The sequence below is a fragment of the Scyliorhinus torazame genome, chromosome 13 (assembly GCF_047496885.1).
Source record: "Scyliorhinus torazame isolate Kashiwa2021f chromosome 13, sScyTor2.1, whole genome shotgun sequence".
Classification (NCBI taxonomy): Eukaryota; Metazoa; Chordata; class Chondrichthyes; order Carcharhiniformes; family Scyliorhinidae; genus Scyliorhinus; species Scyliorhinus torazame.
In genome coordinates this window covers 97,277,609-97,304,582 of record NC_092719.1, presented here as the reverse complement: position 1 = coordinate 97,304,582, position 26,974 = coordinate 97,277,609, and the positions used below count along the sequence as shown (strand labels likewise).

The 26,974-nt window shown below is 47.0% G+C and overlaps 1 protein-coding gene across 1 annotated transcript in view; it reads left to right on the top strand.

Annotated features, from left to right (window-relative positions):
* The window catches only part of LOC140388201 (FYVE, RhoGEF and PH domain-containing protein 5-like), a 1,404,405-nt gene that overhangs the window by 123,871 nt on the left and 1,253,560 nt on the right, over positions 1–26,974 (top strand). Inside the window, exon 2 of the mRNA XM_072471982.1 lies at positions 21,782–21,896. Coding sequence (XP_072328083.1) covers positions 21,782–21,896 — 115 coding nt within the window. The remainder of the gene's footprint in view (positions 1–21,781; positions 21,897–26,974) is intronic.

Below are 26,974 nucleotides of genomic sequence, written 5' to 3'. Positions count from 1 at the left end.
AGCCTCTGACTCGTTCATCAGTCTCTGACTCGTGCATCAGTCTCTGACTCGTTCATCAGTCTCTGACTCGTGCATCAGTCTCTGACTCGTGCATCAGTCTCTGACTCGTTCATCAGTGTCTGACTCGTGCATCAGTCTCTGACTCGTGCATCAGTCTCTGACTTGTTCATCGGTCTCTGACTCGTTCATCAGTCTCTGACTTGTTCATCGGTCTCTGACTCGTTCATCAGTCAATGACGTGTTCATCAGTCTCTGACTTGTTCATCAGTCTCTGACTCGTTCATCACTGTCTGACTCGTTCATCAGCGCCTGACTCGTTCATCGGTCTCTGACTCGTTCATCAGTCTCTGACTCGTCCATCAGCGTCTGACGCGTTCATCAGCGTCTGACTCGTTCATCAGCGTCTGACTCGTTCATCAGCGTCTGACACGTTCATCAGCGTCTGACTCGTTCATCAGCGTCTGACACGTTCATCAGTCTCTGACTCGTTCATCAGCGTCTGACTCGTTCATCAGCGTCTGACTCGTTCATCAGCGTCTGACGCGTTCATCAGTCTCTGACTCGTTCATCAGCATCTGACGCGTTCATCAGCGTCTGACGCGTTCATCAGTGTCTGACTCGTTCATCAGCGTCTGACTCGTTCATCAGAGCCAGACTCGTTCATCAGCATCTGACGCGTTCATCAGCGTCTGACGCATTCATCAGCGTCTGACGCGTTCATCAGTGTCTGACTCGTTCATCAGCGTCTGACTCGTTCATCAGAGCCAGACTCGTTCATCAGCATCTGACGCGTTCATCAGCGTCTGACTCGTTCATCAGTCTCTGACTCGTTCATCAGTCTCTGGCTCGTTCATCAGCGTCTGACTCGTTCATCGGCGTCTGACTCGTTCATCAGCGTCTGACTCGTTCATCGGTCTCTGACATGTTCATCGGTCTCTGACTCGTTCCTCAGTGTCTGACTCGTTCATCAGTGTCTGACCCGTTCATCAGTCTCTGACTCGTGCATCAGTGTCTGAGTCGTTCATCAGTGTCTGACTCGTTCATCAGTATCTGACTCGTTCATCAGTGTCTGACTCGTTCATCAGTCTCTCACTGGTTCATCAGTGTCTGACTTGTTCATCAGTCTCTCACTCGTTCATCAGTGCCTGACTCGTTCACCAGCGTCTGACTCGTTCATCAGCGTCTGACGCGTTCATCAGCGTCTGACGCGTTCATCAGTCTTTGACTCGTTCATCGGTCTCTGACTCGTTCATCTGTTACTGACTCGTTCATCAGCGTCTGACTCGTTCATCAGCGTCTGACTCGTTCATCAGTCTGTGACTCGTTCATCAGCGTCTGACTCGTTCATCAGTCTGTGACTCGTTCATCAGTCTCTGACTCGTTCATCAGCGTCTGACGCGTTCAACAGCGTCTGACTCGTTCATCAGCGTCTGACGCGTTCATCAGTCTCTCACTCGTTCATCAGCTTCTGACGCGTTCATCAGCGTCTGACGCGTTCATCAGTCTTTGACTCGTTCATCGGCCTCTGACTCGTTCATCTGTTACTGACTCGTTCATCAGCGTCTGACTCGTTCATCAGCGTCTGACTCGTTCATCAGTCTGTGACTCGTTCATCAGCGTCTGACTCGTTCATCAGTCTGTGACTCGTTCATCAGTCTCTGACTCGTTCATCAGCGTCTGACTCGTCCATCAGCGTCTGACTCGTTCATCAGCGCCTGACTCGTTCATCAGCGTCTGACTCGTTCATCAGTGTCTGACTCGTTCATCAGTCTCTGACTCGTTCATCAGCGTCTCACTCGTTCATCAGCGTCTCACTCGTTCATCAGCGTCTGACGCGTTCATCAGTGTCTGACTTGTTCATCAGTCTCTCACTCGTTCATCAGTGTCTGACTCGTTCATCAGCATCTGACGCGTTCATCAGTTTCTCACTCGTTCATCAGCGCCTGACTCGTTCATCAGCGTCTCACTCGTTCATCAGCGTCTGACTCGTTCATCAGCGTCTGACGCGTTCATCAGCCTCTGACTCGTTCATCAGCGCCTGACTCGTTCATCAGCGTCTCACTCGTTCATCAGCGTCTGACTCGTTCATCAGTGTCTGACTCGTTCATCAGTCTCTGACTCGTTCATCAGCGTCTCACTCGTTCATCAGCGTCTGACTCGTTCATCAGCGTCTGACGCGTTCATCAGCCTCTGACTCGTTCATCAGCGCCTGACTCGTTCATCAGCGTCTCACTCGTTCATCAGCGTCTGACTCGTTCATCTGTGTCTGACTCGTTCATCAGCGTCTGACGCGTTCATCAGTGTCTGACTTGTTCATCAGTCTCTCACTCGTTCATCAGTGTCTGACTCGTTCATCAGCGTCTGACGCGTTCATCAGTTTCTCACTCGTTCATCAGTGTCTGACTCGTTCATCAGTCTCTCACTCGTTCATCAGTGTCTGACTTGTTCATCAGTCTCTCACTCGTTCATCAGCGTCTGACGCGTTCATCAGTGCCTGACTCGTTCACCAGCGTCTGACTCGTTCATCAGCCTCTGACTCGTTCATCAGTCTCTCACTCGTTCATCAGTATCTGACGCGTTCATCAGTCTCTGACTCGTTCATCAGTCTCTCACTCGTTCATCAGCGTCTGACGCGTTCATCAGCGTCTGACTCGTTCATCAGTCTCTGACTCGTTCATCAGTCTGTGACTCGTTCATCAGCGTCTGGCTCGTCCATCAGCGTCTGACTCGTTCATCAGCGTCTGACTCGTTCATCAGCGTCTGACTCGTTCATCAGTCTCTCACTCGTTCATCAGTCTCTCACTCGTTCATCAGTGTCTGACTTGTTCATCAGTCTCTCACTCGTTCATCAGTGTCTGACTTGTTCATCAGTCTCTCACTCGTTCATCAGCGTCTGACGCGTTCATCAGCGTCTGACTCGTTCATCAGTCTCTCACTCGTTCATCAGTCTCTCACTCGTTCATCAGTCTCTGACTTGTTCATCAGTCTCTCACTCTATCATCAGCATCTGACGCGTTCATCAGTGCCTGACTCGTTCACCAGCGTCTGACTCGTTCATCAGCCTCTGACTCGCTCATCAGTCTCTCACTCGTTCATCAGTGTCTGACTTGTTCATCAGTCTCTCACTCGTTCATCCGTGCCTGACTCGTTCACCAGCGTCTGACTCGTTCATCAGTCTGTGACTCGTTCATCAGCGTCTGGCTCGTTCATCAGCGTCTGACTCGTTCATCAGCGTCTGACTCGTTCATCAGCGTCTGACGCGTTCATCAGTGTCTGACTCGTTCCTCAGTCTCTGACTGGTTCATCAGTCTCTGACTCGTTCATCAGTCTGTGACTCGTTCATCAGCGTCTGACTCGTTCATCAGTCTCTGACTAGGTCATCAGTGTCTGACTCGTTCAGCACCGCCAGACTCGTTCATCAGCCTCTGACTCGTTCATCAGCGCCTGACGCGTTCATCAGCGCCTGACGCGTTCATCAGCGCCTGACTCGTTCATCAGTCTCTGACTCGTTCATCAGCCTCTGACGCGTTCATCAGTCTCTGACTCGTTCATCAGCCTCTGACTCGTTCATCAGTCTCTGACTCGTGCATCAGTCTCTGACTCGTTCATCAGTCTCTGACTCGTGCATCAGTCTCTGACTCGTGCATCAGTCTCTGACTCGTTCATCAGTGTCTGACTCGTGCATCAGTCTCTGACTCGTGCATCAGTCTCTGACTTGTTCATCGGTCTCTGACTCGTTCATCAGTCTCTGACTTGTTCATCGGTCTCTGACTCGTTCATCAGTCTCTGACGTGTTCATCAGTCTCTGACTTGTTCATCAGTCTCTGACTCGTTCATCACTGTCTGACTCGTTCATCAGCGCCTGACTCATTCATCGGTCTCTGACTCGTTCATCAGTCTCTGACTCGTCCATCAGCGTCTGACGCGTTCATCAGCGTCTGACTCGTTCATCAGCGTCTGACTCGTTCATCAGCGTCTGACTCGTTCATCAGCGTCTGACTCGTTCATCAGCGTCTGACGCGTTCATCAGTCTCTGACTCGTTCATCAGCGTCTGACTCGTTCATCAGCGTCTGACTCGTTCATCAGCGTCTGACGCGTTCATCAGTCTCTGACTCGTTCATCAGCATCTGACGCGTTCATCAGCGTCTGACGCATTCATCAGCGTCTGACGCGTTCATCAGCGTCTGACGCGTTCATCAGTGTCTGACTCGTTCATCAGTCTCTGACTCGTTCATCAGTCTCTGGCTCGTTCATCAGCGTCTGACTCGTTCATCGGCGTCTGACTCGTTCATCAGCGTCTGACTCGTTCATCGGTCTCTGACATGTTCATCGGTCTCTGACATGTTCATCGGTCTCTGACTCGTTCCTCAGTGTCTGACTCGTTCATCAGTGTCTGACCCGTTCATCAGTCTCTGACTCGTTCATCAGTGTCTGAGTCGTTCATCAGTGTCTGACTCATTCATCAGTCCCTGACTCGTTCATCAGTGTCTGACTCGTTCATCAGTCCCTGACTCGTTCATCAGTCTCTCACTCGTTCATCAGCGTCTGACTCGTTCATCAGCGTCTGACTCGTTCATCAGCGTCTGACGCGTTCATCAGCGTCTGACGCGTTCATCAGCGTCTGACTCGTTCATCAGCGTCTGACTCGTTCATCAGCGTCTGACTCGTTCATCAGCGTCTGACGCGTTCATCAGTCTCTGACTCGTTCATCAGCATCTGACGCGTTCATCAGCGTCTGACGCATTCATCAGCGTCTGACGCGTTCATCAGCGTCTGACTCGTTCATCAGAGCCAGACTCGTTCATCAGCGTCTGACTCGTTCATCAGAGCCAGACTCGTTCATCAGCGTCTGACTCGTTCATCAGTCTCTGACTCGTTCATCAGTCTCTGGCTCGTTCATCAACGTCTGACTCGTTCATCGGCGTCTGACTCGTTCATCAGCGTCTGACTCGTTCATCGGTCTCTGACATGTTCATCGGTCTCTGACTCGTTCCTCAGTGTCTGACTCGTTCATCAGTGTCTGACCCATTCATCAGTCTCTGACTCGTTCATCAGTGTCTGAGTCGTTCATCAGTGTCTGACTCGTTCATCAGTCCCTGACTCGTTCATCAGTCTCTGACTCGTTCATCAGTGTCTGACTCGTTCATCAGTCCCTGACTTGTTCATCAGTCTCTGACTCGTTCCTCAGTGTCTGACTCGTTCATCAGTGTCTGACCCATTCATCAGTCTCTGACTCGTTCATCAGTGTCTGAGTCGTTCATCAGTGTCTGACTCGTTCATCAGTCCCTGACTCGTTCATCAGTGTCTGAGTCATTCATCAGTGTCTGACTCGTTCATCAGTCCCTGACTCGTTCATCAGTCTCTGACTCGTTCATCAGTGTCTGACTCGTTCATCAGTCCCTGACTCGTTCATCAGTCTCTGACTCGTTCATCAGTGTCTGACTCGTTCATCAGCGTCTGACGCGTTCATCAGTTTCTCACTCGTTCATCAGTGTCTGACTTGTTCATCAGTCTCTGACTCGTTCATCAGTGTCTGACTCGTTCATCAGCGTCTGACTCGTTCATCAGTCCCTGACTCGTTCATCAGTGTCTGACTCGTTCATCAGTCCCTGACTTGTTCATCAGTCTCTGACTCGTTCATCAGTGTCTGACTCGTTCATCAGCGTCTGACGCGTTCATCAGTTTCTCACTCGTTCATCAGTGTCTGACTCGTTCATCAGTGTCTGACTTGTTCATCAGTCTCTCACTCGTTCATCAGCGTCTGACGCGTTCATCAGCGTCTGACTCGTTCATCAGTCTCTCACTCGTTCATCAGTCTCTCACTCGTTGATCAGTGTCTGACTTGTTCATCAGTCTCTCACTCGTTCATCAGCGTCTGATGCGTTCATCAGTGCCTGACTCGTTCACCAGCGTCTGACTCGTTCATCAGCCTCTGACTCGTTCATCAGTCTCTCACTCGTTCATCAGTGTCTGACTTGTTCATCAGTCTCTCACTCGTTCATCAGCGTCTGACTTGTTCATCAGCGTCTGACTCGTTCATCAGTCTCTGACTTGTTCATCAGTCTGTGACTCGTTCACCAGCGTCTGACTCGTTCATCAGTCTCTGACTCGTTCATCAGTCTGTGACTCGTTCATCAGCGTCTGGCTCGTTCATCAGCGGCTGACTCGTTCATCAGCGTCTGACTCGTTCATCAGCGTCTGACGCGTTCATCAGTGTCTGACCCGTTCATCAGCGTCTGACTTGTTCATCAGTCTCTCACTCGTTCATCAGCGTCTGACGCGTTCATCAGCGTCTGACTCGTTCATCAGCGTCTGACGCGTTCATCAGTGTCTGACTCGTTCATCAGCGTCTGACTCGTTCATCAGTCTCTGACTAGGTCATCAGTGTCTGACTCGTTCATCACCGCCAGACTCGTTCATCAGCATCTGACGCGTTCATCAGCGTCTGACGCATTCATCAGCGTCTGACGCGTTCATCAGCGTCTGACGCGTTCATCAGTGTCTGACTCGTTCATCAGCGTCTGACTCGTTCATCAGAGCCAGACTCGTTCTTCAGCGTCTGACTCGTTCATCAGAGCCAGACTCGTTCATCAGCGTCTGACTCGTTCATCAGTCTCTGGCTCGTTCATCAGCGTCTGACTCGTTCATCGGCGTCTGACTCGTTCATCAGCGTCTGACTCGTTCATCGGTCTCTGACATGTTCATCGGTCTCTGACTCGTTCCTCAGTGTCTGACTCGTTCATCAGTGTCTGACCCGTTCATCAGTCTCTGACTCGTTCATCAGTGTCTGAGTCGTTCATCAGTGTCTGACTCGTTCATCAGTCCCTGACTCGTTCATCAGTCCCTGACTCGTTCATCAGTGTCTGACTCGTTCATCAGTCCCTGACTTGTTCATCAGTCTCTGACTCGTTCATCAGTGTCTGACTCGTTCATCAGCCTCTGACGCGTTCATCAGTTTCTCACTCGTTCATCAGTGTCTGACTTGTTCATCAGTCTCTGACTCGTTCATCAGTGTCTGACTCGTTCATCAGCGTCTGACGCGTTCATCAGTTTCTCACTCGTTCATCAGTGTCTGACTCGTTCATCAGTGTCTGACTTGTTCATCAGTCTCTCACTCGTTCATCAGTCTCTCACTCGTTCATCAGCGTCTGACCCGTTCATCAGCGTCTGACTCGTTCATCAGTCTCTCACTCGTTCATCAGTGTCTGACTTGTTCATCAGTCTCTCACTCGTTCATCAGCGTCTGACGCGTTCATCAGCGTCTGACTCGTTCACCAGCGTCTGACTCGTTCATCAGCCTCTGACTTGTTCATCAGTCTCTCACTCGTTCATCAGCGTCTGACGCGTTCATCAGCGTCTGACTCGTTCATCAGTCTCTGACTCGTTCATCAGTCTGTGACTCGTTCACCAGCGTCTGACTCGTTCATCAGTCTCTGACTCGTTCATCAGTCTGTGACTCGTTCATCAGCGTCTGGCTCGTTCATCAGCGTCTGACTCGTTCATCAGCGTCTGACTGGTTCATCAGTCTCTGACGCGTTCATCAGCGTCTGACTCGTTCATCAGTCTCTGACGCGTTCATCAGCGTCTGACTGGTTCATCAGTCTCTGACTCGTTCATCAGTGTCTGACTCGTTCATCAGCGTCTGACTGGTTCATCAGTCTCTGACGCGTTCATCAGTGTCTGACTCGTTCATCACCGCCAGACTCGTTCATCAGTCTCTGACTAGGTCATCAGTTTCTGACTCGTTCATCACCGCCAGACTCGTTCATCAGCGTCTGACTCGTTATTCAGTGTCTGACTCGTTCATCAGCGTCTGACTCGTTCATCAGTCTCTGACTCGTACATCAGTCTCTGACTCTTTCATCGGTCTCTGACTGGTTCATCAGTCTCTGACTCGTTCATCAGTCTCTGACTCGTTCATCGGTCTCTGACCCGTTCATCGGTCTCTGACCCGTTCATCAGCCTCTCACTCGTTCATCAGTCTCCGGCTCATTCATCAGTTTCTCACTCGTTCATCAAAGTGAGACTCGTTCATCAGTATCTGACTCGTTGAACGGTCTCTGACTGGTTCATCGGTCTCTGACTGGTTCATCAGTCACTGACTGGTTCATCAGTCTCTGACGCGTTCATCAGCGTCTGACTCGTTCAACGGTCTCTGACTGGTTCATCGGTCTCTGACTCGTTCATCGATCTCTCACTCGTTCATCGGTCTCTGACTCGTTCATCAGTTTCTGACTCGTTCATCGGTCTCTGCCTCGTTCATCAGCATCTGACGCGCTCATCAGCGTCTGACTCGTTCATCGGTGCCTGACTCGTTCATCGGTCTCTGACTCGTTCATCTGTTACTGACTCGTTCATCAGCGCCTGACGCGTTCATCAGCGTCTGACGCGTTCATCAGCGTCTCACTCATTCATCAGCGCCTGACTCGTTCATCAGCGCCTGACTCGTTCATCAGCGTCTGCCGCGTTCATCAGCGCCTGCCGCGTTCATCAGCGTCTGACGCGTTCATCAGCGTCTGACGGGTTCATCAGCGTCTAACTCGTTCATCAGCATCTGACGCGTTCATCAGCGCCTGACGCGTTCATCATCGCTTGCCGCGTTCATCAGCGTCTGACTCGTTCATCAGCGTCTGACTCGTTCATCAGCGTCAGACTCGTTCATCAGCGTCTGACGCGTTCAACAGCGTCTGACTCGTTCATCAGCGTCTGACTCGTTCATCAGCGTCTGACTCGTTCATCAGCGTCTGACGCGTTCATCAGCGTCAGACTCGTTCATCAGCGTCTGACGCGTTCATCAGCGTCTGACTCGTTCATCAGCGTCTGACTCGTTCATCAGCGTCTGACGCGTTCATCAGCGTCTGACGCGTTCATCGGTCTCAGACTCGTTCATCAGCATCTGACGCGTTCATCAGCGTCTGACTCGTTCATCATCGCCTGACTCGTTCATCAGCGTCTGACGCGTTCATCAGCGCCTGACGCGTTCATCAGCGTCTGACGCGTTCATCAGCGTCTGACGCGTTCATCAGTCTCTGACTCGTTCATCAGCGTCTGACGCGTTCATCAGCGCCTGACGCGTTCATCAGTCTCTGACTCGTTCATCAGCGCCTGACTCGTTCATCAGTTTCTGACTCATTCATCAGCGTCTGACGCGTTCATCAGCGTCTGACTCGTTCATCAGCATCTGACGCGTTCATCAGCGTCTGACGCGTTCATCAGCGTCTGACGCGTTCATCAGCGCCTGACGCGTTCATCAGCGCCTGACGCGTTCATCATTCTCTGACTCGTTCATCAGCGCCTGACGCGTTCATCAGTCTCTGACTCGTTCATCAGCGCCTGACTCGTTCATCAGTCTCTGACGCGTTCATCAGCGCCTGACGCGTTCATCAGCGTCTGACGCGTTCATCAGCGTCTGACTCGTTCATCAGCGTCTGACGCGTTCATCAGCGTCTGACGCGTTCATCAGCGTCTGACGCGTTCATCAGCGTCTGACGCGTTCATCAGCGCCTGACGCGTTCATCAGCGCCTGACGCGTTCATCAGTCTCTGACTCGTTCATCAGCCTCTGACGCGTTCATCAGCGTCTGACTCGTTCATCAGCGTCTGACGCGTTCATCAGCCTCTGACGCGTTCATCAGCGTCTGACGCGTTCATCAGTCTCTGACTCGTTCATCAGTCTCTGACTCGTGCATCAGTCTCTGACGCGTTCATCAGCCTCTGACTCGTTCATCAGTCTCTGACTCGTTCATCAGTGCCTGACCCGTGCATCAGTGTCCGACTCGTTCATCAGCATCTGACTCGTTCATCAGTCTCTGACTCGTGCATCAGTCTCTGACGCGTTCATCAGCCTCTGACGCGTTCATCAGCCTCTGACTCGTTCATCAGTCTCTGACTCGTTCATCAGCGTCTGACTCGTTCATCAGCGTCTGACTCGTTCATCAGCGTCTGACGCGTTCATCAGTCTCTGACTCGTTCATCAGCATCTGACGCGTTCATCAGCGTCTGACGCATTCATCAGCGTCTGACGCGTTCATCAGCGTCTGACGCATTCATCAGCGTCTGACTCGTTCATCAGAGCCAGACTCGTTCATCAGCGTCTGACTCGTTCATCAGAGCCAGACTCGTTCATCAGCGTCTGACTCGTTCATCAGTCTCTGACTCGTTCATCAGTCTCTGGCTCGTTCATCAGCGTCTGACTCGTTCATCGGCGTCTGACTCGTTCATCAGCGTCTGACTCGTTCATCGGTCTCTGACATGTTCATCGGTCTCTGACTCGTTCCTCAGTGTCTGACTCGTTCATCAGTGTCTGACCCGTTCATCAGTCTCTGACTCCTTCATCAGTGTCTGAGTCGTTCATCAGTGTCTGACTCGTTCATCAGTCCCTGACTCGTTCATCAGTGTCTGACTCGTTCATCAGTCCCTGACTCGTTCATCAGTGTCTGACTCGTTCATCAGTCCCTGACTTGTTCATCAGTCTCTGACTCGTTCATCAGTCTCTGACTCGTTAATCAGCGTCTGACTCGCTTTTTAGTGTCTAAATCGTTCATCAGTGCCTGACTCGTTCATCAGCGTCTGACTCGTTCATCAGTCTCTGACATGTTCATCGGTCTCTGACTCGTTCATCAGTGTCTGACCCGTTCATCAGTCTCTGACTCGTTCATCAGTGTCTGACTCGTTCATCAGTGTCTGACTCGTTCATCAGTCTCTGACCCGTTCATCAGTGTCTGACTCGTTCATCAGTGTCTGACTCGTTCATCAGTGTCTGACTCGTTCATCAGTCCCTGACTTGTTCATCAGTCTCTGACTCGTTAATCAGCGTCTGACTCGCTTTTTAGTGTCTAAATCGTTCATCAGTGCCTGACTCGTTCATCAGCGTCTGACTCGTTCATCGGTCTCTGACATGTTCATCGGTCTCTGACCCGTTCATCAGTGTCTGACCCGTTCATCAGTCTCTGACTCGTTCATCAGTGTCTGACTCGTTCATCAGTCTCTGACTCGTTCATCAGTGTTTGACTCGTTCATCAGTCCCTGACTCGTTCATCAGTGTATGACTCGCTTTTTAGTGTCTCAATCGTTCATCAGTGTCTGACTCGTTCATCGGTCTCTCACTCGTTCTTTAGCGTCTAACTCGTTCATCAGTCTCTGACTCGTTCATCAGTGTCTGACGCGTTCATCAGTCTCTTACTCGATCATCAGTGTCTGACTCGTTCATCAGCGTCTGACTCGTTTATCAGCGTCTGACGCGTTCATCAGTCTCTGACTCGTTCATCAGTCTCTGACTCGTTCATCATCATCTGACGCGTTCATCAGCGTCTGACGCGTTCATCAGCGTCTGACGCGTTCATCAGCGTCTGACGCGTTCATCAGCGTCTGAAGCGTTCATCAGCGTCTGACTCGTTCATCAGCATCTGACTCGTTCACCAGCGTCTGACTCGTTCATCAGAGCCAGACTCGTTCATCAGCGTCTGACCCGTTCATCAGAGCCAGCCTCGTTCATCAGCGTCTGACTCGTTCATCAGTCTCTGACTCGTTCATCAGTCTCTGGCTCGTTCATCAGCGTCTGACTCGTTCATCGGCGTCTGACTCATTCATCAGCGTCTGACTCGTTCATCGGTCTCTGACATGTTCATCGGTCTCTCACTCGTTCCTCAGTGTCTGACTCGTTCATCAGTGTCTGACCCGTTCATCAGTCTCTGACTCGTTCATCAGTGTCTGAGTCGTTCATCAGTGTCTGACTCGTTCATCAGTCCCTGACCCGTTCATCAGTGTCTGACTCGTTCATCAGTCCCTGACTCGTTCATCAGTCTCTGACTCGTTCATCAGTGTCTGACTCGTTCATCAGTCCCTGACTCGTTCATCAGTGTCTGACTCGTTCATCAGTCCCTGACTCGTTCATCAGTGTCTGACTCGTTCATCAGTCCCTGACTTGTTCATCAGTCCCTGACTCGTTCATCAGTCTCTGACTCGTTCATCAGTCTCTGACTCGTTAATCAGCGTCTGACTCGCTTTTTAGTGTCTAAATCGTTCATCAGTCTCTGACCCGTTCATCAGTCTCTGACTCGTTCATCAGTGTCTGAGTCGTTCATCAGTGTCTGACTCGTTCATCAGTCCCTGACCCGTTCATCAGTGTCTGACTCGTTCATCAGTCCCTGACTCGTTCATCAGTCTCTGACTCGTTCATCAGTGTCTGACACGTTCATCAGTCCCTGACTCGTTCATCAGTGTCTGACTCGTTCATCAGTCCCTGACTCGTTCATCAGTGTCTGACTCGTTCATCAGTCCCTGACTTGTTCATCAGTCCCTGACTCGTTCATCAGTCTCTGACTCGTTCATCAGTCTCTGACTCGTTAATCAGCGTCTGACTCGCTTTTTAGTGTCTAAATCGTTCATCAGTCTCTGACGCGTTCATCAGTCTCTGACTCGTTCATCAGTGTCTGACTCGTTCATCAGCGCCTGACTCGTTCATCAGCGTCTGACTCGTTCATCGGTCTCTGACTCGTTCATCAGTGTCTGACCCGTTCATCAGTCTCTGACTCGTTCATCAGTGTCTGACTCGTTCATCAGTGTCTGACTCGTTCATCAGTGTCTGACTCGTTCATCAGTCTCTGACCCGTTCATCAGTCTCTGACTCGTTCACCAGTGTCTGACTCGTTCATCAGTCCCTGACTCGTTCATCAGTGTCTGACTCGCTTTTTAGTGTCTCAATCGTTCATCAGTGTCTGACTCGTTCATCGGTCTCTCACTCGTTCTTTAGCGTCTAACTCGTTCATCAGTCTCTGACTCGTTCATCAGTGTCTGACTCGTTCATCAGCGTCTGACTCATTCATCAGTGTCTGACTCGTTCTTCAGCGTCTCACTCGTTCATCTGCGACTGACTCATTCATCAGTGCCTGATGAATCTGAATTGGAACAGCATTTCCCACATTTATATCTTGTATAGTCATTTTAGTACTTCCCAACTTATCTACACAAACGTGCCCATGTGATACCAATAACTCTTTCAGGTCAGTTCATTATTCCTCTGGAAGTTAGCTCAACAATTTATCCCAATTTTTAAGAACATCCTCGTTTTCCAATTTAATTTGAGGCATGTCAAATTCAGTCATCTGGATTTGGTTCGTCACTTTGAGTTAGAATCATTAAAACCTCCTCCTTTTGCTCTCCTTCCCTTTCAAAATATCTTTTAAGCATATTCACATGACACACATTGAGTTTTCCTTCTATCTGGCGTTCTTACCACATAATTTACCTCGCCTAATTTCCTTTCAACCTGATAAGGTCCACAAAACCTTGCTTTTAAAGGTTCACCTACCACTGGTAACAATACTAACATTTTATCTCCACTGGCAAAACTATGAACTTTTGCTTTCTTGTCCGCTACCCGTTTCATCACATGTTATGCAACCTTTAATTGTTGTCTAGCCAATTTCCCTGCTCGATTTAATCGTTCCCTAACATTTGACAAGTAATCCAATAATTATGTTCCGACTGCTCACGCACCAATTTTTCCTTAATCTATTTAAGTGGTCCTCTTACCTCATGACCAAAAATTAGTTCAAATGACTGAATTTGGTTGACTCCTTCGGTGCATCCTTAATTGCAAACAGGACAAATGAATTCCTTTATCCCAATCCTCTGGATAATCTTGTCAATAAGCCCTCAACATTGTCTTTAATGTCTGATGCCACCTTTCGAATGCTCCCTGTGATTCTGGATGGTACACAGTTGATTTCAATTGTTTTATTCCTAAACTATCCATAACTTCTTTGAATAACCTTGAGGTAAAATTTGATCTTTGATCCAATTGTATTTCTGTGTAAATTTCTAGTAAAGAATTTAAAGTAACTCCTCCACAATCTTTTTAGCTGTAATATTACGTACTGGAATGGCCTCTGGAAACCTCATAGACACTTCCATTGTAGTCAAAAGATATTGATTCCCACGTTTCATTTTAGGAAGCGGTCCTATGCAATCAATTAAGACCTTTGTAAAAGGTTCCTCAAATGCTGGAATGGGTATTAAGGGTGCTGGTTTTATCGCTGCTTGAAGTTTCCCTATCACTTGACATGTGTGACATGATCGCCAAAATTTAACTACATCTTTATGTAGTCCAGGCAATAAAAATGTTTTTGTATTTTCGTTTGAGTTTTCCTTACTCTCAAATGACTTCCCACATGTGCTACTCGCAACAACTCCTTTCTATACCCTACCGGTAATACCACTTGATGAACTTCTGCCCACTTTTCATCCGCCTGCATATGTAAAGATCTCCATTTTCTCATCAAGACTTCATTTTTACGGTAATAACGTTCTGGTATACACTCAGATTCCTCTTCCGTGTATGCTTTCTGATACACCTGTTTTATTTCTATATCTTTCTGTTGTAACTCCGCTAATTTTCCTGAACTAAAACTATCCGCCTCATCCTCCACCTGTTCTTATTCTTTTCCAACCATCTGATCAAAAATAGTCTGATAATTGAACTTCAACTTTATCTTCACTCTTTGATTTCCCCTCTTGCCTTAACCTGTGACGTTGCGACCTTGTTACTGCACAATCTGGAAAAATCCCAGGATATTCATCCTTCAACACTTCATTTGTCTGATTTTCCACTGGCTTATCAACCACAGTAGGCATCACTCCCACCTGCGATCCAGCTACATCGTTACCCAAGATAAACTGTATTCCTGGACAAGACAGTTTCTCTATTACTCCTACTACCACTCCACCACTCTTCATTGGACTTTCCAACCTTACCTTATACAATGGAACACTGCTCTTCTCACCCTGAATTCCACATATTACCACCTTTTCTGGCAATATTCCTCACAAACTACATAACTCCTCATCTCTTACCATCAAAGATTGACTAGCTCCCGTATCTCTTAAAATTGTGACTTCTTTACGTACTCCTTCTAGTACATATGAGTAAACTTTACCCACACAAGTAAGTTCTTTAAAGAGATCTGGCACCTTCTTATCAATCAGCTCTTGATCAGGCTGTGCAATCTTTTGCATTTTCTTCGCTTCACTTGGGCTTTCCTTTACCACTTTAACAAACCCCACTGACTTATCCTGTTTCATCACATCAGCCTTCCCAGTGCTTTTCTTCAACCACCAACACTGTGACTTTGCATGGCCTAGTTGATTGCAGTGAAAACATTTGAGACTATTCATTTCTCTTCCACCCTCCTGGATTTCTGTTTTAATCTGAGCTACCCTCTCCTTATTATCTCCCATCAGATCTCCTTTACCTCTACCACTTGAGTATCTCTCTGTCCCCAGTTTCTAACCCTCAGGCTGAAACTGATGTCGGAAGCCAAACTTTGATTTATGAACTAATTCATAATCATCTGTCATTTCTGCTGTCACCCTCACAGTTTTAACCCTCTGCTCTTCCACATGAGTTCTCAGTACATCAGGAATTGTATTTTTAAACTCCTCTAAAAGTATAATTTCTCTGAGAGCTTCATATGTTTGGTCTATTTTCAAAGCCCACCTATCAAAATTACTCTGTTTGATCCTTTCAAACTCCATGTATGTTTGACCAAGTTCTTTCCTTACATTTCTAAACCTTTGTTTGTAGGCTTCAGGCACTCGTTCATATGAACCTAAGATAGATTTTTTCACCTCCTCATACATCCCATACCTCCTCTGATAGTGATGCAAACACTTCACTAGCCCTACCTACCAGCTTTGTTTGAATCAGTAATACCCATATATCCTGTGGCCATTTAATTTGTTTAGCTACCTTTTCAAATGAAATGAATAAGGCTTCTACCTCCTTCTCATCAAACCTTGGCAATGCGTGGACATATTTAAAATTGATCCCCACCAAGCCTTCGACTATGATGCTCTTTCTCTTTATCCTCATCACTATCCTCAAACTGTACGTTTCCCTTTACATCCGCCAATTTTAACTGACTGTCATGTTTCATGGCCATTTCCTGAAGTTCAAACTCTCTCTCTTTTGCCCTTTCCTCTCCCTCTTTTTCCCTTTCCTCTGTCTCTTTCTCTTTTTCTTTTTCCTCTCTATCTCTTTCTCTCTCTTTTTCTTTTGCCCTGATCTGTACCTCCCTTTCTCTTTCTTGTTGTTCTGCTTGGGCTATTCTTTCTTGTTTTCTTTCTTCTCTTTCCTTTTCTTTCTCCCTCATTGCATATTCAAGCTGCTTTAATTCTGTTTCATGTTCAAGTTGTTTAATCTTTTACTGAATTTTTGCCATTGCTAATGAGTAGACTGTATATCAGGCAATTTTAAAAGCTCAGCTACCACCGTAAGTACCTCTTTTTTTCATATGCTGTCAGGTAATGTTAACTGCAATGTTTTTGCCAAATCTAAAAGACTTTTTTTCGTCGCTGTTCGTAAGGTGCTGTGTGTGACCTCCTCCACTCCCCAAAACCTCCGAGCCTCTGAAAGAGCCATTGTCCACAACACACTCCCTACCTAAACTGGAATACACACCTGAAAAGCAAACACAAATATGCTCACCCCTCACTGTCTTTAAGTTCACTAAGCCAACCCAATCACGAAAGATAGACTTTTATCCCGGACGAGCCCCTAATTTATTATGGGCCAGGGTTTATAGAACACCAAAGTATATCATGGAGTTCACCTGACCCACAACTTTTAATAGCTTTTGGTTATGGGGAGCACAAGGGCCCACTTTACAGGGGGGATGCAACAGAAATCTAAAGTATTTTAAAACAATAACAATGTTTATTCTATGAATCCAGTTAACATTTTATAGACACACAGTAAACATCTTATCAACTACAACACTGACACTCCCCCCAAAGATACAATACTCTATAGGTAACCCTGAGTAACTTTCCCAACAACATCCATAAGTCAAAGACACTTTTTTTAAAAACAAATTTAGAGTACCCAATTTTTTTCCCCTTCCAATTAAGGGGCAATTTAGCATGGCCAATCCACCTAACCTGCACATCTTTGGGTTGTGGGGGTGAAACCCACGCAGACATGGGGAGAATGTGCAAATTCCACACGGGCAGTGACCCAGGGCCAGGATTGGAACCCGGGTCCTCAGCTCCACAGTCCCAGTGCTATCCACTGCACCATATGCCACCCTCAAAAACCCTTCTTAACATAGGTTTGCATTCCTTACAGAAACAGGTATTACTTTGAAATCATCAAGTGATCTGGATACATTCTTTAGCATGCAGAGAGAGAGACCTAAATACACCTCCTTGGTCTGAAGGCAGCTCTTCAACTGAAAACAAAACTAAAATGCAGGGCCAAAAACAGCTTCCAGCTCAAAACAAAAGTAAAAAGGAGAACCAGAGCCCAGCTCCACCCACGCACTGACATCACTGCAGCCACATGAGAAGACAAACATTTCTTAATGGGCAGCACGGTAGCCTTGTGGATAGCACAATTGCTTCACAGCTCCAGGGTCCCAGGTTCGATTCCAGCTTGGGTCACTGTCTGTGTGGAGTCTGCACATTCTCCCCGTGTGTGCGTGGGTTTCCTCCGGGTGCTCCGGTTTCCTCCCACAGTCCAAAGATGTGTAGGTTAGGTGGATTGGCCATGATAAATTGCCCTTAGTGTCCAAAATTGCCCTTAGTGTTGGGTGGGGTTACTGGGTTATGGGGATAGGGTGGAGGTGTTGACCTTGGGTAGGGTGCACTTTCCAAGAGCCGGTGCAGACTCGATGGGCCGAATGGCCTCCTTCTGCACTGTAAATTCTATGATGATCTATGATAAAGTGACATTCCCATGACACTCTCCACAGACGTACTGGCCCAGTGTAAAACTTCCAAAGAAGATAAAGGAGGTTGGTGAGAGAGGAAGTGGAAATCTAATGCAGCAAAGTGTGAAGTGGTTCATTTTGATAGGAAGAATGTGGGGAATTATCAAACCTGGAGATATATGTGCTCAGATTTAGAACTATATTTGCAGAGCAGGTTGTGAGAGTGGTTAATAAATGATTTGGGATTCTAGGCTTTATCAATAGGTGCAGAGATATTGAGTCATTGAATGATTACAGCATAGAAAAAGGCCCTTCAGCTCTTCTTGTCCAGGCTGACCAACAAGCACCTATTTACTCTAATCTCATTTTCCAGGTATTGCATTTAAAGTGCTCATCTAAATACTACCAGACTTTCAATTTGATCTTGATGTCTAAGTCAGATTTGGATATTGGTTCCCAGTTCAGAGTGCAATATTTATCCCTGGTTCTGATTTGATATGATCCCTCGATTAGATTTGGAATTTGATTCTTATTTTGCATTGGATATTCAATCCATATTTAGTTTGCGACTAAGCTCTTATTTAGACTGAATATTTTTTTTTTTAGTTATTAGCCAGATCTTGGTTGAAAGTTAGAGGGATGGCAGGGAAGGTAGTGCAATGTTCCTCCTGCAGGATGTTTGAGGTGAGGGATGCCGTTAGTGTCCCTGCTGATTTTACCTGCAGGAAGTGCTGCCATCTCCAGCTCCTCCAAGACCGAGTTAGGGAACTGGAGCTGGAGTTGGAAGAACTTCGGATCATTCGGGAGGCAGAGGGTGTCATAGATAGCAGCTTCAGGGAATTAGTTACACCAAAGATTGGAGATAGATGGGTAACGGTAAAAGGGACTGGGAAAAAGCAGTCAGTGCAGGGATACCCTGCGCTCGTTCCCCTGAGAAACAAGTATACCGCTTTGGATACTTGTGGGGGGGGGGGACTGACCAGGGGTAAGCCATGGGTTACGGGCCTCTGGCACGGAGTCTGTCCCTGTTGCTCAGAAGGGAAGGGGGGAAGAGGAGCAGAGCATTAGTAATTGGGGACTCGATAGTCAGGGGCACAGATAGGAGATTTTGTGGGAGCGAGAGAGACTCACGTTTGGTATGTTGCCTCCCAGGTGCAAGGGTACGTGATGTCTCGGATCGTGTTTTCCGGGTCCTTAAGGGGGAGGGGGAGCAGCCCCAAGTCGTGGTCCACATTGGCACTAACGACATAGGTAGGAAAGGGGACAAGGATGTCAGGCAGGCTTTAGGGAGCTAGGATCGAAGCTCAGAACTAGAACAAACAGAGTTGTTATCTCTGGGTTGTTGCCCGTGCCACGTGATAATGAGATGAGGAATAGGGAGAGAGAGCAATTAAACACGTGGCTACAGGGATGGTGCAGGCGGGAGGGATTCAGATTTCTGGATAACTGGGGCAATTTCTGGGGAAGGTGGGACCTCTACAGACAGGATGGTCTACATCTGAACCTGAGGGGCACAAATATCCTGGGGGGGAGATTTGTTAGTGCTCTTTGGGGGGGTTTAAACTAATGCAGCAGGGGCATGGGAACCTGGATTGTAGTTTTAGGGTACGGGAGAATGAGAGTGTTGGGCACACTGGATAAGTGGAGCTTGTTCAAGGATCAGTTACTGCGTGTTCTTGATAAGTACGTACCGGTCAGGCAGGGAGGAAGGCGTAGAGTGAGGGAACCGTGGTTTACCAAAGAAGTGGAATCTCTTGTTAAGAGGAAGAAGGAGGCCTATGTGAAGATGAGGTGTGAAGTTTCAGTTGGGGCGATGGATAGTTACAAGGTAGCGAGGAAGGATCTAAAGAGAGAGCTAAGACGTGCAAGGAGGGGACATGAGAAGTATTTGGCAGGTAGGATCAAGGAAAATCCAAAAGCTTTCTATAGGTATGTCAGGAATAAAAGAATGACTGGGGTAAGAGTAGGACCAGTCAAGGACAGGGATGGGAAGTTGTGTGTGGAGTCTGAAGAGATAGGCGAGATACTAAATGAATATTTGTCGTCAGTATTCACTTAGGAAAAAGATAATGTTGTGGAGGAGAATGCTGAGACCCAGGCTATTAGAATAGACGGCATTGAGGTACGTAGGGAAGAGGTGTTGGCAATTCTGGACAGGTTGAAAATAGATAAGTCCCCGGGGCCTGATGGGATTTATCCTAAGATTCTCTGGGAGGCCAGGGAAGAGATTGCTGGACCTTTGGTTTTGATTTTTATGTCATCGTTGGCTACAGGAATAGTGCCAGAGGACTGGAGGATAGCAAATGTGGTCCTTTTGTTCAAAAAGGGGAGCAGAGACAACCCCGGCAACTATAGACCGGTGAGCCTCACGTCTGTAGTGGGTAAAGTCTTGGAGGGGATTATAAGAGACAAGATTTATAACCATCTAGATAGGAATAATATGATCAGGGATAGTCAGCATGGCTTTGTGAAGCCATGCCTCACAAACCTTATCGAGTTCTTTGAGAAGGTGACTGAACAGGTAGACGAGGGTAGAGCAGTTGATGTGGTGTATATGGATTTCAGCAAAGCGTTTGATAAGGTTCCCCACAGTAGGCTATTGCAGAAAATACGGAGGCTGGGGATTGAGGGTGATTTAGAGATGTGGATCAGAAATTGGCTAGCTGAAAGAAGACAGAGAGTGGTGGTTGATGGGAAATGTTCAGAATGGAGTTCAGTTACAAGTGGCGTACCACAAGGATCTGTTCTGGGGCCGTTGCTGTTTGTCATTTTTATCAATGACCTAGAGGAAGGCGCAGAAGGGTGGGTGAGTAAATTTGCAGACGACACTAAAGTCGGTGGTGTTGTCGACAGTGTGGAAGGATGTAGCAGGTTACAGAGGGACATAGATAAGCTGCAGAGCTGGGCTGAGAGGTGGCAAATGGAGTTTAATGTAGAGAAGTGTGAGGTGATTCACTTTGGAAGGAATAACAGGAATGCGGAATATTTGGCTAATGGTAAAGTTCTTGGAAGTGTGGATGAGCAGAGGGATCTAGATGTCCATGTACATAGATCCCTGAAAGTTGCCACCCAGGTTGATAGGGTTGTGAAGAAGGCCTATGGAGTGTTGGCCTTTATTGGTCAAGGGTTTGAGTTCCGGAGTCAGGAGGTCATGTTGCAGCTGTACAAAACTCTGGTACGGCCGCATTTGGAGTATTGCGTACAGGTCTGGTCACCGCATTATAGGAAGGACGTGGAGGCTTTGGAGCGGGTGCAGAGGAGATTTACCAGGATGTTGCCTGGTATGGAGGGAAAATCTTATGAGGAAAGGCTGATGGACTTGAGGTTGTTTTCGTTGGAGAGAAGAAGGTTAAGAGGAGACTTAATAGAGGCATACAAAATGATCAGGGGGTTAGATAGGGTGGACAGTGAGAGCCTTCTCCCGCGGATGGAAATGGCTGGCACGAGGGGACATAGCTTTAAACTGAGGGTTAATAGATATAGGACAGAGGTCAGAGGAAGGTTCTTTATGCAAAGAGTGGTGAGGCCGTGGAATGCCCTACCTGCAACAGTAGTGAACTCACCAACATTGAGGGCATTTAAAAGTTTATTGGATAAGCATATTGGATGATAATGGCATAGTGTAGGTTAGATGGCTTTTGTTTCGGTGCAACATCGTGGGCCGAAGGGCCTGTACTGTGCTGTATCGTTCTATGTTCTATTGTTCCCTCATGATAGATTTAGTTGTACCTTCTCTGCATCTTTAATCGTGAACCACTGTTTAAATTAAATATTAGTAATGCCATCGATTGTATCCATTCTCCAATTCACATCTCTCCCCATTGTATAACTAACACCCACCTCATCATTTCCCATTCAGCCTCCCTGTCTCTATAGATTCAGTGAATCCCATTGCATGTCAAGCCCTCTTCCCCTCCCGATGTTGTATATTCATCCCATCTCCCCTGTCATTCTAGTCTCAAAGTGGAGACACTTGATATTACATTGAGTACCCAAACAAACTGTACACTGTGAGAGAAAATGGAGGTTGAGTCAAAACCGGTAAAGACTAAAAGTAGCACTTGTTTTTACAGTGTTGATAGTGAGACTCTGACAGCATGGTCACCCAATGGAGATGAAGTTGTGTCAGATGAAGATGTTGGAAACAGTTCAGAGTCTGAAGACATCGACAGGGACTTGGGTAAACAGGTACATCTCATACTATTGGTTGATATTGTGATGAATGTAGGAATTTCTTATATATACTGTATTATATACATGTGGTGCAGTGATGTTTTTAAATGCCTGGGTCAGGGCATCATCTATATACCTGCTGAAGTAATGTTTGTTTTAAAATCCTGGTTTAAAAAATAGACACTGTGGCTGCAGAAGGTGCAATTAAGATGTCATGAAGGTGAGATCATTGTTATTTCAAACCATGCTTATTTTGTAAGGAACCTCTTTTAAATCCTTGCCTGATCCTGGTTTCCTTCTAATGCCTGTCCTGCTGGCTGTTTTTAGTGCGACAGACTTTTGGCCTTGAACTGAAGACCGCAACCCCCTCCGCTGCAAACTGATATTTGGACTCGCCCCAGCACAGCCCTTGATGCAGTGTGCTCTGTGGCATAGCTTGTGATTCATTTTGATGGACCTGACTAGCAGCCAATCCCCTCTTCTGTAACTCCGGGACATTTCCTGTTTTCGATTGGGATTGGTAGAACCTTTCATAAGGTTCTGGAGCAGAAGGCTGGTCCCATTTTTGCTTTCAGTTGTTTCGTTCAGAGAATGAGATGGGAATTTGTGTACAAATCCAACAACTGAATTTATTTACCCTCTCTGCATATGAGTGAGACATGTATATTAAGGTGTTAGTATGCAGTATACCGTCTACATGATGTTGGATTAAAATGATAATACATAAAAACAGTAGCACCGTCACTCTCTTCAGGTCCGCGTTTCGCTAGTACTCTCAAAGTTCTGTATGATGTAGTTTACATGAGTTGCGTGGATCCCATCTGGCTCTTCTTTTACTTTAACGGCTGCTCGGGTTGTTAGCACCATTCCACCTAGGAGAAAAAGAATCTTTGCTTAGTGCTTTCACATATACTTGATCTCCAGGTTTAAAGGGTGTGTGTTTCCCTCTTTTGGATGCACCTGAGCCTGTCGCACCTTTTCATGTTTTTTTTTTCAGCGGTTTCACACATGGCCTGGGTATATTTTAGTGATGCCTCATCTGCCCATGTTAAGGCGACTGCCGCTGGAGTCATTGGGGGTTTAGTTCCAGTTGTCGTGGTACGTTCCATTAATATCTCATACGGGGTTGAACCCGTATTACGATTTCTCTGATTTCTCAGGGCATACATCACTATGGGTATGGCATCTGGCCAGAGCAGCCCATTTTGTTGACACACTTTTGCAACTGCAGTTTTAATTATTCCATCCGCCCTTTCCACCATTCCTGAGGATTGTGGCTGATATGGTATTTGCAATTTCCAATCAAATCCCATGGCCTCTGTTAGGGCTTTGGTCAATTTGCTAGTGAAATGAGTTCCCCTGTCACTGTTAATACCCATTGGTATCCCAAACCTAGGTATTATTTCCTTTAACAGAATATTTACCACTGTTGTAGCATCATCTCTTTTGGTTGGAAGAGCCTGGGAAAACATGTCCACTATCACCGATTATTCCTTTGACAAATCATAATGTGCGGGCTACTTTTTCAATTGTTACGGTAATACCTCGAGCATACCATTGTTGACATATGGCATGTGTCATTCCTCCTTTGCCCACATGAGCCTGCCCATGGGCAAGACGACATAGTGGCAAAAATAAACTTCTGGGGCATACTGCGCGGGTATCTGGGTGGATCCAGATTTGATGATTGTCTTGATAGCAACCCACTTTTAGCCAAGAGCGATATTCCTGTAGCGAGGCTTGCTCCTTTGCCTGTTTTAACTTTGGTTCTGTTATGGTAGGTAGAAGTTCAACTGCAGCAGCTGGTAGTTGTGGCTGCTGTTTGAGAGCCACTTCCATCGCTATTTTATCAGCAAATCTGTTGCCGCATGAGACTTCATCGCCTGCGGTAGTATGCGCTTCACACTTTAAAACGGCTATCTTGCTGGGCAGCTGAACAGCATCTCGTAAATTTATAACAAATTTAGCATGTTTAATAGGTTGGTCTAAGGAAGTTATGAATCCCCTGTTTTTTCATAATTGGCCAAAATCATGTACTACCCCAAAGCGGATCGGGAATCAGTATCTATGAATATTGACTGTTTTATTTTTAGCTAGAATACATGCTTCAGTAAGGGCAAACTATTTGGCCGCTTGAGCAGATGTTCCCGAAGGCAGAGCAAAAGCTTCCACTACCTTGAATGGAGTTACTATTGCATCACCGGCCAGGAGGGTCACATCATTTGGTCGGTCTGCTGACCCATTGGTGAAAAAGGTGATGTCTGGATTTTCTAGTGGGTGACTCAATAAATTGGGTTGAGGAGTTGTGGTGGCTTCAACCAATTGTAAATATTCATGATCATACACATGTTCTGCTTCCGAGGACGCGGGCAAGAGTGTAGCAGGGTTGACAGCTGGCGCTTGCTTGTAGGTAAAGTTGGTTTTAGAGAGGATTACTTCATACCCAGTGCGTCGAGCCACAGTAAAATGCTGCGTTGCGGATAAATTAAGCAGCAGCAAAACAGAGTGAGGAACCAATACTGTACAAGAGTGGTCGAGTACAAGGGGTACTGATTTTTCTACTATGGCCGCTGTGGCTGCTACTGCTCTTAAGCAACTTGGCATACCCTTTACCACAGCACATAGGGCCACCGGGTAATAGGCAAAGGGGTCTTTTCCCTCCTCAATGCTCTTGCACCAGGTCCCCTGTTGCAAATCACCCTGCTTCATTGTATAAAGAGTAAAGGGCTTGGCGAAATTAGGAAGTCCCAAGGCAGGGGTGCTAATCATGGCTTGTTTCAAGTACGCTTTCAGACCCAAGCCTCCGCTGTCCTTGCTGCAGCTGAAATCCCAAATACTGAACTGTCTCCTGACAGAATGGCAGCTTGTCCATTGAGACCCTATGCCCTCTTTCTGCCAGATGTGATAATAACAAAAGGGTATTCTGTTGACAAACTAGCCCTCCCTCTGAGGCTATCAATAAATTGTCATTATTTTGAGGGAATGTTGAGCCTGCAGACAACTGGCACTCGTCCAAGTCTCTTTTAATACTGTTGATTCTGATATGTAAAGGCAAATAGATATTGACTTTCTGGGTGCAGTGGTATGGAGAAAAAGGCTGAGAAAGTATCCGTTGTTGGTAGTATAGAAGACAAAATGACATTTGCGTCCGGCATCAATGGAGCAATAGTGATAACATTTTTATTGATGGCTCTGAGATCTTGCACAAACCACCACTCGTTGGGTCTTCCTACCTTTGGAATAGGGAATATAGGGGTGTTACAGGGGCTTTGTGTTCCCTTCAGCACCCCTTGCTGTAATAGTGCATTGATCACTCCCTCTCTCCCTTTTTCTGCTTCCGGTGCCAACCAGTATAGTTTTAAGCAGGGCAGGGCAACGTTCTTCTGTAACTACTCCCTATGCGCTGGGGCAGAATGTACTTTTCTAACATGATTTTTATGTTGGGCCCATAGATGTGGCAGTACCTGGGCCAGGATTCAAGGGAGTAAATGATGGCTCTCTCGGGGAGGTTGTTGTCTTTCAAATGTAGTGGGCCATTGCTCCTCTTTCCAGGTCACTTTGCCCTCCTGTTTGCCATAAAATTCTATCAGGCAATTTCGTCCATCCATTTCAATATAAATCCCATGCATTACTTTTTTCCTTTGGCCTCTTTTATCAATTCTCCTATTTGCTTTGCCTTACAGCCAATGTTAAATGGGGCTTTGAAGTTAAACCCATCCTAAAAAGGTCCCTCTGATTATAGAACATAGAACAATACAGCACAGTACAGACCCTTCGGCCCACGATGTTGCACCGAAACAAAAGCCATCTAACCTACACTATACCATTATCATCCATATCAAAAAAGGGACTAGGGATAACCCTGGGAATTACAGGCCAGTTAGTCTTACTTCGGTGGTAGGCAAAGTAATGGAAAGGGTACTGAAGGATAGGATTTCTGAGCATCTGGAAAAACACTGCATGATTAGGGATAATCAGCACGGATTTTTGAGGGGTAGGTCTTGCCTTACAAGTCTTATTGAATTCTTTGAGGAGGTGACCAAGCATGTGGATGAAGATAAAGCAGTGTTCATGGATTTTAGTAAGGCATTTGATAAGGTTCCCCATGGTAGGCTTCTGCAGAAAGTAGAAGCATGGGATAGGTGGAAATTTGGCCAGTTGGATAACGAACTGGCTAACCGATAGAAGTCAGAGAGTGGTGGTGGATGGCAAATATTCAGCCTGGATCCCAGTTACCAGTGGCATACTGCAGGGATCAGTTCTGGGTCCTCTGCTGTTTGTGATTTTCAATAATGACTTGGATGAGGGAGTTGAAGGGTGGGTCAGTAAATTTGCAGACGATACGAAGATTGGTGGAATTGTGGATAGTAAGGAGGGCTGTTGTCAGCTGCAAAGAGACATAGATAGGATGCTGAGCTGGGCTGAGAAGTGGCAGATGGAGTTTAACACTGAAAAGTGTGAGGTTGTCCATTTTGGAAGGACAAATATGAATGCGGAATACAGGGTTAACGGTAGAGTTCTTGGCAATGTGGAGGAGCAGAGAGATCTTGGGATCTATGTTCATACATAGAACATAGAACGATACAGCGCAGTACAGGCCCTTCGGCCCACGATGTTGCACTGAAACAAAAGCCATCTAACCTACACTATGCCCTTATCATCCATATGCTTATCCAATAAACTTTTAAATGCCCTCAATGTTGGTGAGTTCACTACTGTTGCAGGTAGGGCATTCCACGGCCTTACCACTCTTTGCGTAAAGAACCTACCTCTGACCTCTGTCCTATATCTATTACCCCTCAGTTTAAAGTTATGTCCCCTCGTGCCAGCCATTTCCATCTGCGGGAGAAGGCTCTCACTGTCCACCCTATCTAACCCCCTGATCATTTTGTATGCCTCTATTAAGCCTCCTCTTAACCTTCTTCTCTCCAACGAAAACAACCTCAAGTCCATCAGCCTTTCCTCATAAGATTTTCCCTCCATACCAGGCAACATCCTGGTAAATCTCCTCTGCACCCGCTCCAAAGCCTCCACGTCCTTCCTATAATGCGGTGACCAGAACTGTACGCAATACTCCAAATCCGGCCGTACCA